The following is a 14,375-nucleotide window of genomic DNA, read 5'->3' as shown; positions in this document are numbered from 1 at the left end:
ACGTGTGAACCGTATGTTTTTCTTTTCTCTTTTTTTTTTGAAAAAAAGTTTTTTATTGTTATTTCTTATACACATATTGTAAATGTAAATTCTCTTATCCATAATTGATGTTATGTATAATTTTTTTTTCTAAAGAAAGCATAAAAATAAGACATTTTAATCACATTTGGGGTTGCTCTTCTACCCTCTCTTTTCACAACAAACCTTCTTCTCCTTCGTCATTCTTTCCCCTCTATCCCTCTTCTACTTTCTTCCTCCTCTTCTCCTCCCCTACTTCCCTTTCCTCTCCCCCACTCCTCCCCTCTTTTCCCTTTTCTCCTTCTCTCCTGCTCTTTTCCCCTATCCTTTCTTCCTCTCCTTCCTCTTTCTTCCATTCCTTTCTCTCCCTCTCCTCCTCTCTCCCTCTCCTCCTTTCTCCTAACTTTCTCCTTTGTTGTGCAATATTTCCCTTATTTGGTATCCAAGCAACTCCAATTTTCTAATAATATATACAGTACTTTCTTTTCAATTTCTTTCTCATTTTACCCAATCTATCATTTCATAATTGTAGATTTATATTTATAATCTTCTTCTCCCATTCCCCTTTTCCATTTACTCTGGTGTCATCCAAGTTTCTATTTCTTTTTTGTCTTATCCCTCATTTAACTTTCTATTATCTATCTATATCATTTATCTATCAACTTTTACTCATATTTCTTTTCTATCCGTACATAGAATCTTTCCCATGTCTTGAAATACACCGATTCCTCTTTATCTTTTATTCTTAGCGTTAATCTGTTCATTTCCGCACAGTCTAAAATCTTTTTTATTACTTCACCTTCTGACGGGATTTTCTCTGTCTTCCAATTTTGTGCAAATACAATTCTTGCTGCTGTAAAACCGTATGTTTTTCTTGTCCAGCCAGCTAGGTCAGGAAGACTTCCCGGTGGAGAAGCGATGGGAAGACCTCTACGACCAGTTTCTGGCGTTTGTCCACGCGGGAGGCCAAGCGGATGCCGAAGAATCGTTCATGGGGTTTCACGTCCAGACGAGTCGCGAACTGCGCAAATCTCAGGAGAATCTCTTCTGCAACGGGTAAATGGCCATCGCCTTGCGAGAAACCATCGCTGTTTCGGAGCAGCAGGATTGGGGCTTGGGGTTTGCCATCTTTATGAAAACGGGATGACGGTGGTCAAGATTAGATCTTGACTACCGCAAGGTGCTCTGCCTGGGGCTGCCCTTGGAAACTACCTGGAAGCTTCCTTTGGTTCAACATGCAGTCTGTCAAACTTCGATGCTATCTCAAAATAAATGAATTTCCAAACTGCCAATCTTTAAGGAAATCTTTTCTTTAATTGAGCACAGCCACCGGATCATGACTCGATGCGGACAAGGCTGACCTTTTGCCCCCCAATCCCTCCCTTTCCGATCCCCAAATCTCTGCTTCTCATTGGCTATCTTCCAAGTCATTCTTCAGACTTCTTGTCTCGTCATTTCCCAGGAATGCCCCCCTCCCTCCTCATTTCCACGACAACCCGACTTCAAAGGGATTTAGCAGGCAAAAGTTCAGAGCTTATCTCTCTCTCTCCTCTGCTCTCTATGCCAGCGTTGAAGCGCTGACACAGTGGTTTTGTGCAAATCTAGATTTGCACACCTCTCTTGCGGGAGTTGATTTGGCTGCCGATGTGCTTCCAGGTGCAACTCCAGATGCTGGTGGCCACCTTCAAAGCCCTACCTGGCTTTGGATCAGGTTATTTAAAGCAGGGGTCTCCAACCTTGGCAACTTGAAGCCTGGAGGACTTCAACTCCCAGAATTCTAGGTAGTAATGCCTCTTGGAACCCACCACTGAGTCAGTTGCCAGGCGTCTGAATTCTGATCACATGGGGAGGGTGCAACCGTCATAAGTGTGAAAAACTGATTATAAATCCCATTTCCCAGTGCTGTTCTAACTTCGGTCACTAAACGAATGGTTGTAAGTCGAGGACTACCTGTAACGTCAGAGAAACGGTGAGCCTGTGGTTTTGCTTTATGGTTTTACTCACCTCGGTCTGTCTCCTCCAGAGGAACCGCAGAAGCCTCCGAGAAAACGGACTTTCTTGAAGAACTAATAAAACACCAGGAGCCAGAAGCTCTGCTGAGTTATTTGCAACAGGTATGGTGTAGCACAGGTAAGCATCAAACAGAATAACAGAGCCGGAAGGGAACTTGGAGGTCTTCTAGTCCAACCCCATGCACCAGCAGCAGACCCTATGCGCGTGATGGCGAACCTATGGCATGCGTGTCGGAAGTGGCACGCAGAGCCATTTTTCTGGGAGTCACCCAACTCACCTGCAGCTTTGCATGCACGCGTGCCCCAGCTGGTGTTTGGGCCTCTGGTGCGCATGCATGCAATTCAGGTGACCCAGCTGGTCTTCGGAGCTCTCCTGCGCATGCGTGCACATTTGCACATGCGTGCAAAAGTACTGGTGTGTAGCATGCACATGCGCAGATGGCGTTCATGTGAGTGCATTGCATGTGTGAAAATCATGCGCAGATTGTGCGATTGCATGCACAACGCATGGTGGAGTGCACGTGTGAAAATTGCACATCTGCAGATGGTGTGGTTTCGCACTAAGCGCATGGGGACGAACCGCGTGTTAGTGTGGACGACATGCGTGTGCACAAAGCGCGCGAAGCACGAACCTGTTCGGCACTCGGTGAGTAAAAGGTTCGCCACCGCTGCCCTATACCATTCCAGAACGAGTGGCTGTCCAAACTTTTCTTAAAAACCTCCAGGGATGAAGCACCTATAACTTCTGGTGGCAAGGAGTTCCATTGTTTAATTGTCCTCACTTGTCAGGAAGTTTCTCCTTAAATGCTTCTCTCCTGGATTAGTTTCCATCCGTTGTTTCTGCTTTGTATTTCTGTCAAAGGGACAGCTGAGCATCCATTTTGCAAGTCTTAAAAACCTCTTTTCTCATACAGGTAGTCCTCGACTTACAATAGTTCATTTAGCGACCACTTGAAGTTACGATGGCATTAAAAAAAAGTGACATAGGATCGTTTTTCACACTGACCACCGTTGCAGCATTCCAAGGTCATGTGATAAAAATTTGCATGCTTGGCAACTGACTCGAATTTATGACGGTCGCAGTGTCCTGGGGTCTTCTTTTGCGACCTTCTGACAAGCAAAGTCAATGGGGAAACCAGACTCACTTAACAACCGTGGGGCTACTGACGACTGCAGTGATTCGCTTAACAACTGTGGGAAGAAAGGTCATAAAATTGGGTAAAATTCAATGAAGAACTGTCTGGCTTAGCAACAGAAGTTTTGAGATCAGTTGTGGTCATAAGTCGAAGACTACCTGTATTGAAGAGTAGGGAGGCAAGAGATGCAGGGTAGTCCTTGAATTACGACCACAATAGGGCCCAAAATTTCTGTGGTTAAGTGAGACATTTGTTAAGCGAGTTTCATCCCATTATGGCACGTTTCTTGCCTCCGTTGTTAAGCGAATCAGTAGGGTTGTTAAATGAGTAACAGGGTTGTTAGGTGAATCTGGCTTCTCCATTGAGTTTGTGACCATCTGAATTTTGATCACATGATCCTGGGGATGCTGCAATGGTCGTAAGTGTGAAAAACGGTCATAAGTCATTGTCACTCAAAAGGTCACTAAACGAACCGTTGTAAATTCAGGGCTATCTGTAATAGGAGCACAAACCCTGTTTGGATTTTCCCTATCTATCTAACTATACTATGTCCAAATTTGAAAACCACCTTGATTTTAAAATATTTTATTTTCTTGATTTTCCAGGCTCTGGGATCCTCCTTACATCCTTTAGGGAAATTGCTGAAAACTCTGGTTTTGGTGTTTCAGTCCACTTATTCTGGCATCGGGGCTAACAAGCATCTCTTGAGAATGGCCCAAGAAGAGGTCAAACACTACGCCAAGAAAATATGGGAATTTTATCAGTAAGTGTGACTTGTGTTGCACGATTCCTAGAAAACTTCGCTCTTAAGCAACTGCAAATAAATTTATTTTTTGCTTTGAGCCATTGGCTTCCAACTCTGGAAGTGTTAGTGTTTTCTAATTAGTGTTTTCTAATTATCCCTTTTAAATTCCTTAATGTTCCAAGTGTTTTCTGAGTTTAAATTTTAAAATTCTGGGTATTTTCTAATCTTTTTAAAATTTCTTAATTTTCTGTGTTTCTTTTTTTAGTTTAAATTGTAAGTTTCTGTGTTTGAATTTTAAATTTCTCAGTGTGTTCTAATGATCTCTTAATTTTCCAAGTTTAAATTTTCAGTTCCCATGTTTAAAATTTAAATTTTCCAGTGTCTTTCCAAGGGTCCCTTTTAACTTTGTTAATTTTTAAATTTCCCTTTTCCATATTTAGATTTTAAAATTTCTAGCACCTTCTAATGGTCTCTTTTAATTTCCAAGTGTCTTTTCTGAGTTTAAATTTTAAATTTCCTAGAGTCTTCTAATGACTTTTTAAAAATTCCCTAATTTTCCAAGTGTCTTTTCTGAGCTTAAATTTTAAATTTCTGAGTTTGAATTTTAAATTTCCTATTGTCTTCTAACAATCTCTTTTAACTTTCTTCTCTTGTAGAAGCTTGTTGCAACTTGCTTTCAAGGTCAAAAGCTTCAATTCCCCCCAAAACACAGAAAAAAGGTATTGATATACAACTCAGTTAAGCTCTTGATTGTTCGAATCATGGCTTGTTACCTAAGCCACAGTCCTTTGGTGCTCATTTAATACCAAGCCATAAACCATGTTGTACAAATTCACACATTCAAATGCTAAAAGGTCGGGATTCATTTTTGGACACACAGATGCATTTCCAAAATTTTGTAAATGTCTGGTTGCTGCTTCAGTTTTGTTCCACATTAAAAATGACTGAAATCTTATATTTTTGTGATTTTAGCCTTCCAGATTCACTGATCTGCTGGTTTCTTTTGACTTATAGCTAGTCCTCGACTTACAACCACAATTGAGCCTAACATTTCCATTGCTAAGCGAGACATTTATTGAGTTTTGCCCTATTTACGACCTTTTTTGCCAGAGTTGTTAAGTGAATCACTCCAGTTGTTAAGTGAGTAACACGGTTGTTAAGCAAATCTGGCTTCCCCATTGATTTTGCTTGCCAGATGGTCGCAAAAGGGGATTAGATGACTCCGGGGCAGCTGTCATAAATATGACTCAGTTGCCAAGCATCTGAATTTGGATCATTTGACCATGGTTACAAATTATTATTATTATTATTATTATTATTATTATTATTATTATTATTATTATTATTAATTAATTTTATTTAAAATTTATTTAAAATGTAAAAAAATGGACATAAGTTATTGTAATTTGGAATGGTCACTAAACGAACTGTTGTAAGTTGAGAACTATCTGCAGATCTCACCTACCCTCTGGGAGATCATGGTGGCTTGTTTAATATTTTCTCCTCTTGGGTTTTTTTTTTTTTTTTGCTTTACAACAACCCTATAAGGTGGGCCAGTTTGATTAACTCACCGGAGTAATCCGCCGAGTTTCCATAGATGAGGTTGGATTTGAACCCAGACCTCGGTAGCAATGAATGTGTCAGTGTTACGGTGATGAGCACTTTGCTGTTGCGGGATGAAAGAGAGGAGGAGGATGATGGGATTTGTTGCTCTCCCTCGGATTAGGGACGTGGAAGGAAGTTCCGTCATTCTGCCTCTCATCCTCCCATATTTCTACCCGGATCTCCTGATGCTCTACATGGTCACCCACGAGAAGCAGGACGAGGTTTATTGCCAGGGAATCACCAACCTCAGCCGCTTCTCCGACACGACGCTCCTGGAATACCTGGATGTGCAGAAGTGAGTGGGGGTCTCAGAAAGGCCCCTCCCTCTCTCCCTTCTTTCTTTCCTCTCTCCTTCCTTCTTCTCTCCCTTCCTATCCTACCTCTGACTTCTTCCTCCCTTTCTCCGTCTCTCCCTCCTCTATATACCTCCCTTTCTTCCTCTCTTCTTTTCCTCCTTCCTTCCCCCTCTTTTGGTCTTCCTTCCTTCCACCTGCCCTCCTTTCCCTCCCTCCCCCTTTTCTTCTTTCCTCCCTCTCCTCTTTCCTTCCTCCGTCTCTTCCCCCCTCCCTCCCTCTCCTTTCTTCCCTCTTATGCTTTCCTCCTCCTCCCTCCTTCTCCTCTTTCCTTCCTCCATCTCTATTTCCTCTCTCCCACTCTCCCTTTCTTCCCTCCCTCCATCCCTTCCTTCCTCATCTTTTCCATCCCTCCTTCCTTCCTCCCTCCCTCCTCCCTCTCCTCTTTCCTTCCTCCCTATTTCCTCTCTCCCACTCTCCCTTTCTTCCCTCCATCCCTTCCTTCCTCCATCTCTTCCATCCCTCCTTCCTCCCTCCCTCCCTCCCTCTCCTTTCTTCCCTCTTATGCTTTCCTCCCCCTCCCTTCCTCCTTCCTCCTTCTCCTCCCTCCATCTCTATTTCCTCTCTCCCACTTTCCCTTTCTTCCCTCCCTCCCTCCCTTCCTTCCTCATCTCTTCCTTCCCTCCTTCCTTCCTCCCTCCCTCCTCCCTCTTCTCATTCCTTCCTCCCTATTTCCTCTCTCCCACTCCCTTTCTTCCCTCCCTCCATCCCTTCCTTCCTCCATCTCTTCCTCCCTCCCTCCCTTTCTTCCTTCCCTCCCTCCTCCTCTCTTCCTCCCTCTCCTCTTTCCTTCCTCCCTATTTCCTCTCTCACACTCTTCCTTTCTTCCCTCCATGCTCATTCCCTCCCTCTTTCTTCCCTCTGATGGTTTCCCCTCCCTCTCCCTTCCTCCTCTCTTCCTCCCTCCTCTCTTTCCTTCCTCCCTCTCTATTTCCTCTCTCCCACTCTCCCTTTCTTCCCTCCATCCCTTCCTTCCTTCCCTCCCTCCCTGCAACTTCTTCTAAATTTCCTTGGAGCAGGTGCTGCTCCCCGATTGCAATCCTGTTTTCTCCTCTTCCACCTCTTTGAAAATGTCCCTCATCCCCTGTTCCTTTTTCTTTGCAGAGACTTCTGGCCCCTGAAAGACCTCACCCTCACCAGTAACCAAGTAAGCTCTCGCGCGGGTTCGAGTCCCGGTTCAGACACACCGCATACTTCCCATGCCTGCATGTTTGAATCTTGGCATCTTCGATGCCGCACCTTCGCATGAATTAAAATACCCCCGTTTGGATGTAGGATATTTCGGACACCCCAAAACCTTAGATTGGGGTGTCCTCCGATGCCCCCAGGTGTGCTAATCTCTTGTGGTATTCTTCTTTTAAAGAGGCAGTCGCTGGTGAAGGATCATTGCTTTCTCTCTGCAACTGAATGTCTGCAGAAACTGATGTAAGTACCAAGAAAAGTTCTTCTCATCGTAGCTTCATAATACAGGGAGTCCTCGACTTACGACGACAATTGAGCCCAGCGTCTTTTTTCAGTCATCCAGCTCATGGTTGTCCCTAAAGTGTCCTTTCAGGAGGCAATTGAACAGAGCCTTGGTAGTACAGTGGTCTAAAGCACCCTGTTATTAAGACCAGCTGCCTGCAATTACTGCAGGTTCGAATCTCGCCAGGCTCAAGGTTGACTCAGCCTTCCATCCTTTCTAAGGTAGGTAAATTGAGGACCCAGTTTGTGGGGGCAATAAGCTGACTTTGTATAAAATATACAAAAGGATGAAGGCTATTGCTTAGCGCATTGTAAGCCGCCCTGAGTCTCCGGAGAAGGGCGGCATATAAATCAAATTAAAACAAAAAAACAAAAATAACTGGACTTTCTGGTTTTTCCTTGAAGACGTTTCGCTTCTCATTCAAGAAGCTTCTTCAGCTCTGACTGGGTTGGAAGGATTTATATAATCCTTGCAGACAAAGCTGGTCATTTGCATCCTTTTGGAGAATCGTTGAGGCCGCTTGGAGGTTTGTCTGTTTCCTCGGGGTCACCTGAGTGGTGCAAATGAGTGTGGAGCCTTCTTGGAACTGCTGAAAGGACTTGCGTTGTGGAGTTGTGCTTTCTCCAGGATGATCAGCAATTCCAAGAAGGGTCCACACCCATTTGCACCACTCAGGTGATCCTGAGGACACAGAGAAACCTCCAGGTGGCCTCAATGACTCTCTAAAAGGATGCAAATGACCAGCTTTGTCTGCAAGGAGTATCAATCCTTCCATTCCCCTCCATCCAGTCAGAGCTGAAGAAGCTTCTTGGATGAGAAGCGAAACATCTTCAAAGAAAAACCAGAAAGCCCAGTTGCCCTAACCCTAATCTGGGGTAGCACTCTCATTGAATGAGAAGGATATAAGTCGTCCTTGACTTACTGCTGTTCGTTTAGTGACCGTTCAAAGAGTGCAAATGGCCATAAATACAGGCTGTGTTTTTTTTTTAATTTTTTTTTTAAAATTTGATTTATATGCCGCCCTTCTCCGGAGACTCAGGGCGGCTTACAGTGCGTTAAGCAACAGCCGTCATACTTTTGTATATTTATACAAAGTCAGCTTATTGCCCCCACAATCCGGGTCCTCATTTCACCTACCTTAGAAAGGATGGAAGGTGAGTCAACCTTGAGCCTTGGGAGATTCGAACCTGCAGTAATTGCAGGCAGCTGTGTTAATAACAGGGTGCTTTAAACCACTGTACTACCAAGGCTCCCGAACCTGTCCTAACAGAGGAAGAGGACTCAGAAGGTGATGGGGAGGAACTGACAAGGCTTCCCTCTCCAGGACCCTCCTCTCTGGCAATGCCTCAGGTTCCATCCGAAGGCCAGGAGGAAAAGCCTGGGATGTGCCAAGAGGAAGGCATATCGGAGCACCCATTGATAGGGAGCGAGGATGATGAATCCTGGCTTGATCCCAGGCAGCGTCGGAGGGAGAAGAGGTGTGGGAGGGCCAGAGATTGAGCTGAATCACGGAGCCACGCCCCACCCAGGAATAAAAGTGGGTGGGATTGCTCTTCAGGCTTTGTGACGGACAAAGTTAAACCCTGAAAGTCACATCGTGATCTCTGAAATTCGGCTTGGATATATTTTGGACTGAACATTGACTAAACTCTTGTCTGGTGGATAATTTGTTGCTCCTGGAACGGACTGAAGATAAGTCCTCTTCTGCTTTATGGGAGTGAAAATGGTCTTGGCAGGCATTCGGCAGTCTGCTGCCAAAACCTTGGTCTGCCAGGAATTCTAATCTGTTTACCTAATAAAATATTGGCAGGCATGCTTGGTATTACGCTTGCCTGTGTGAGGAAGGGGGACAGAACAGGCTGGTTATGGATCACCCCAAATGCAATCATGTGACCAGTGGGGCAGCTGTCTGAAATTCGAATACAGGTCTCAAAATACTTTTGGGCGATTAGTCATAGCTTAGAATGGTCATTAATAAACAACCAGTTGTAAGTTGAGGACTATTGGTCAATGAGATTCCTCTTTTTTTTTTTTGAGAAATCATTCTCAAAAAAAATAATAATAATTCTCCCTTGTGCACCTCATAGCACCTCATGGCTCCCCCAGGGATTTTATAGAATTGGGAGTCTCGTGTCTCTGTTCACACAGCCCCCCCTCCCTTGCAGCGCTACCATGGACCCCCAGGAAAAACTGGACATAATCCAGCAGACGTACGAGGAGATTGAGGAAACGATAAACCAACTTTTGGGGAAGGAATGTAATCTGCCAATGGACGATTTACTGCCTCTGCTGACCTACGTGGTGACACGGGCCAGGTGAGAAGACTTTTCTGAGGATTGCAAGGGGGGGGGGACGCACTCCCGACAGGCTCAGAAAGCACCAAGGACCCCCCCACAGTCCTTCTCTTCCACTCCACAACCCCCTCCTCCCTTCTAGCACTGTTGGGTCATGAAACGTCTGCAAGGAATCCAAGCTCAGAGGACACCAAGGATCTCACAAGCCTTTTCCTCCTTTCTTTTCTTCTCCTTCTCCCATTTTTTTCTTTTTCTCCTTCTTCTGCTTTTTTTCTCTCCTCCTCCTCCTCCTCCTTCTTCCCCCCTCCTCCTCTCCACAAACCCCACTTCCTTGCACACTGATGATGTTACCTACGTGAGTCATGAAACATCTGCAAGGAAACCACCATGCTCAGAGAAAGTACCAAGGACCCAACATTCCTCCTTCTCCTCCCTTCTTTTCTTCTCTTCCTCCTCCTTCTTCCTCTCCTCCTCCTCTTCCTCTATGCAAACTTCAACCCCCACTCATAAGCTTCTACTCAGTCTCGACTGTTGGGATAATGCTCTGCAGACACCCAACCTGACTGTTACCTGCCTTCCTGTTCTGACGTAAGATATTCCTCTCTTGTAGCATCCAACATCTAGGAGCAGAAATTCACTTGATCAGAGATCTGATGGATCCCACAAATGGTGGAAAACATGACTTCCTCCTGACAGCACTAGAAGTAAGGAAGGAGGAAGGAAAGAAATAACAAAGGACGGAAGGAGTAGAAAGAAAAAGAAGAAAGGAGGGAGGGAAGGAAGGGAGGGAGGAAGGAAGGAAGGGGAAAGGGAGGGAGGAAGGGAAAGAAACAAAGGAGGAAGGAAGGGGAAAGGGAGAAAGGGAAGGAAGAGAGAGGGGGAGAAAGGGAAGGGAGAAAGAAAGGGGAAAGGGAAGGAGGAAGGAAAGAAATAACAAAGGACGGAAGGAGTAGAAAGAAAAAGAAGAAAGGAGGGAGGGAAGGAAGGGAAGGAGGAAGGAAGGAAGGGGAAAGGGAGGGAGGAAGGGAAAGAAAGAAAGGAGGAAGGAAGAGCAAGGGGGAGAAAGGGAAGGGAGAAAGAAAAGGGAAAGGGAAGGAGGAAGGAAAGAAATAACAAAGGACGGAAGGAGTAGAAAGAAAAAGAAGAAAGGAGGGAGGGAGGGAAGGGAGGGAGGAAGGAAGGAAGGGGAAAGGGAGGGAGGAAGGGAAAGAAAGAAAGGAGGAAGGAAGGGGAAAGGGAGAAAGGGAAGGAAGAGAGAGGGGAGAAAGGGAAGGGAGAAAGAAAAGGGAAAGGGAAGGAGGAAGGAAAGAAATAACAAAGGACGGAAGGAGTAGAAAGAAAAAGAAGAAAGGAGGGAGGGAAGGAAGGGAGGGAGGAAGGAAGGAAGGGGAAAGGGAGGGAGGAAGGGAAAGAAAGAAAGGAGGAATAGGAAAGGGAGAAAGGGAAGGAAGAGAGAGGGGGAGAAAGGGAAGGGAGAAAGAAAAGGAAAGGGAAGGAGGAAGGAAAGAAATAACAAAGGACGGAAGGAGTAGAAAGAAAAAGAAGAAAGGAGGGAGAGAAGGAAGGAGGGAGGAAGGAAGGAAGGGGAAAGGGAGGGAGGAAGGGAAAGAAAGGAGGAAGGAAGGGGAAAGGAAGAAAGGGAAAAGAGAGAGAGGGAGAAAGGGAAGGGAGAAAGAAAAGGGAAAGGGAAGGAGGAAGGAAAGAAATAACAAAGGACGGAAGGAGTAGAAAGAAAAAGAAGAAAGGAGGGAGGGAAGGGAGGGAGGGAGGAAGGAAGGAAGGGGAAAGGGAGGGAGGAAGGGAAAGAAAGAAAGGAGGAAGGAAGAGGAAAGGGAGAAAGGGAAGGAAGAGAGAGGGGGAGAAAGGGAAGGGAGAAAGAAAAGGGAAAGGGGAGGAAGGAAAGAAATAACAAAGGACGGAAGGAGTAGAAAGAAAGAAGAAAGGAGGGAGGGAAGGAAGGAGGGAGGAAGGAAGGAAGGGGAAAGGGAGGGAGGAAGGAAAAGAAAGGAGGAAGGAAGGGGAAAGGAAGAAAGGGAAAAGAGAGAGGGAGAAAGGGAAGGAAGGAAGGGAGAAAGAGGGGAAAGGGAAGGAAGGAGGAAATAAGGGAAGGGAAGGGAGGAAGGAAGGGAAGGAAAGAGAAAGAAAGAGTAAAGGGAAGGAAGGAAGGAAACAAGGGAGGGGAAGGGGAAGGGAGGGAGGAAAGAAGGAAGGGGAAAGGAAGGAAGGAAGGAAGGGGAAAGAAAGAGAGTGAGGAAGGGAAGGAGGAAGGAAGGAAAGGAGGGAGGGGAAGGAGAGGAAGGAAGGGGAAAGAAAGGAAGGGAGAGAGGGAGAAAGGGAAGGGAGAATGAAAGGGGAAAGGGAAGGAGGAAGGAAGGAGGGAGGGAGGAAGAAAGGAAGGAAGGAAGGGGGGAGAAAGAAAGGGGGAAGGAAGGAAGGAAGGAAGGAAGGAAGGAAGGAAGGAAGGAAGGATCCTTCCCCTGCCTTCCCTTGTATTTGTGATGGCATCCTTCTTCATCTACAGCTGAGCTGGCCTTATAAATCTTATAAAGGGGGGGGGGGAGGTTTTTTTAATTGCTATACCGCTAGATTGTATTTGGAGCCTTTTAAACTCAGTGTGTAATATTTTCCAAAAAAGATAAAATTTTAGCAGATGGCAAAATTCAATTTTTTCCTGGTGTTGTGTCAGCTGCTGAAGTCCCCCCCCCCCACTCAGAGAGAAGATGAGCTTAAGGGGAAGAACACAGAATAAATGCATTTTTTTTTTTAGTTTTTAATCTCCAAACTTCTTGTCTTTTAGTCCTGCTACCAGCTTATCCAGGAGATAAGACTTCCTTGAACGGCGCGTGACTCCTGAAAGACTACACAACCCATCATCAACAGCCAATAGCAGTTGGGAGAATTTATTCTGATCATGCCTAGAAAACGGACTGGAGAGTTTGCTGCTGTTGCTTATTTTTTAAAATTAATATTTGTCTTTCCTATGGGAAGTACCGTATGTTCATTCTTTTAAGGGCGCTTTCAATTTCTTCAAAATTGAATCAATGACCAGAGCTTGCTTGAAATTGACGGAAGAAAAGATAGGGTAAGGCTACAGTTCATTTAGTGACCATTCAAAGTCATTTTTCACACTTAACGACCATTGCAGCATCCACTGTGGTCAAGGGATCAAAATTCAAACGCCCGGCAACTGTCTCGTATTTATGACTGTGGCAGTGTCCTAGGGAGGGGGGGTGTCATGTGATTCCTCTTTTGCAACTTTCTGGTGAGCACAATTAATGGGGAAGCTGGATTCGCTTAACGACCGTGGTATTAATTGAACAGCTGCACTTACTCACTGAAATAAAAATTCAACAAATAAATTTAATAGAAGTGAACGCATTCAATAAACTTGGTAGAGAAATGTAATAAGTAAATAAATTCCAGATTCGTTAAATTATAATAAACTTAGTAAATTCAATAAATTTAGAAAATAATTACGTTTAGTAAATTTAATAAATATAATTTTTTTAAAAAAATCATTAATTATATCGCCAGACTAGGGAACTGTTCCTAAAGGTAAACCAGTTGCCAAGTTCCTGCAGTGCGATTGGATGACCTCAGGAGGCTCCATTGGAACGGTCATTAAGTGAGGACTTCTGTAAGGAGATTCAATATAGGTAGTCCTTGACTTACGACCGTAATTGAGCCCAAAATTCTCTTTAAGTGAGATATTCGCTAAGTGAATTTTGCCCCATTTTACGAACTTTTCCTGCCACAGTTAAGTGAATCACTGCAGTCGTTAAGTCAGTCACGTGGTTGTTAAGTGAATCTGATGCTCCCCACTGACTTATCTGATCAGGTCGCAAAAGGGGATCAATTGTGATTTGTTTTTAAAAACAGGGGTATTTTAATTAGTATGGGCCAAATTTATTTAATACGTTTTAAATTGTTTTTTAAATTTTGTACTGTATGTGTTTTATCTTGGCTGTTCACCGCCCTGAGTCTTTCGGGAGTAGGGCGGTATATAAATCTAAATAAACTGAAACTGAAACGTGACTCCAGGACACTTCGACCATCATCTGTTTTTCAGAGTGCCATTGTAACTTTGAAAGGTCACTAAATGAACTGTTGTAAGTGGAGGACTACCTGTGTAGTGTTTTTTTTTCCTATGTTCTTTGCACTTTACCTTCTGCTTACGTCTCATGGATGTATTTTTGCTGGTCAATCCCCCAAATCCCATTTTTTTAAACAGATTAAAACATTTCTCTTGAGAGCTGCAGTCCGTTAAGGGCAGAATTCTCATTTTTATCCGTCCTATTTTAACACCCCTTGCTGCTTATACTGATTAAAACAGAAGGAACAGGATCCTAAGGATGGAGAGATTTAAGGCTCTCAAAATGATCCACCAAAGGGAAGGGGGGAAAAAACCCTCTTAATTATGGAATTGCAAAGAGATTTTCTACAACTACCAATATTTCATACTGGATGCTAAATTCGGTTGTTTTTAAAAAAATTTTTTGCAACAGATTGGTTTTGGGACCAATTTTTGCAACAGATTGGTTAAATGTCACAAGCATTTAATTCGTTTTTCTCCACGGTCAACTTCTCCCAAGTACCAGACAGATTATTTCCCAGACATTAGAAATGCAACTCTAATTTTTCCTAATCGACTCCAGAGGAAATTCTGGTCTTTTGTAGAGTTTATTGACTGGGTTTTATATTTAAAAAAAAAACCAAAAAATTAATAAACTGCCTAACGTGTTCTCAA

At 44.1% G+C, this 14,375-nt stretch overlaps 1 protein-coding gene across 3 annotated transcripts in view; it reads left to right on the top strand.

Moving 5' to 3' along the window:
• The window catches only part of ALS2CL (ALS2 C-terminal like), a 45,888-nt gene extending 31,513 nt beyond the window's left edge, over positions 1–14,375 (top strand). For 2 of the 3 annotated variants that reach the window (XM_087893143.1, XM_087893145.1), the window contains exons 17-26: positions 901–1,074; positions 2,042–2,132; positions 3,772–3,929; positions 4,568–4,630; positions 5,638–5,811; positions 6,974–7,016; positions 7,233–7,294; positions 9,500–9,649; positions 10,239–10,332; positions 12,426–14,375. In XM_087893143.1, coding sequence (XP_087749269.1) covers positions 901–1,074; positions 2,042–2,132; positions 3,772–3,929; positions 4,568–4,630; positions 5,638–5,811; positions 6,974–7,016; positions 7,233–7,294; positions 9,500–9,649; positions 10,239–10,332; positions 12,426–12,464 — 1,048 coding nt within the window. In that variant the 3' untranslated portion in view covers positions 12,465–14,375. The remainder of the gene's footprint in view (positions 1–900; positions 1,075–2,041; positions 2,133–3,771; positions 3,930–4,567; positions 4,631–5,637; positions 5,812–6,973; positions 7,017–7,232; positions 7,295–9,499; positions 9,650–10,238; positions 10,333–12,425) is intronic. The other variant, XM_087893144.1, reaches the window with a different exon arrangement.

This window comes from Pantherophis guttatus, chromosome 4 (assembly GCF_059756535.1).
Source record: "Pantherophis guttatus breed Tessera chromosome 4, ASM5975653v1, whole genome shotgun sequence".
Taxonomy (NCBI): Eukaryota; Metazoa; Chordata; class Lepidosauria; order Squamata; family Colubridae; genus Pantherophis; species Pantherophis guttatus.
The sequence above is the reverse complement of the archived record's forward strand: the minus strand, read 5'-3'. Positions and strand labels throughout refer to the sequence as shown.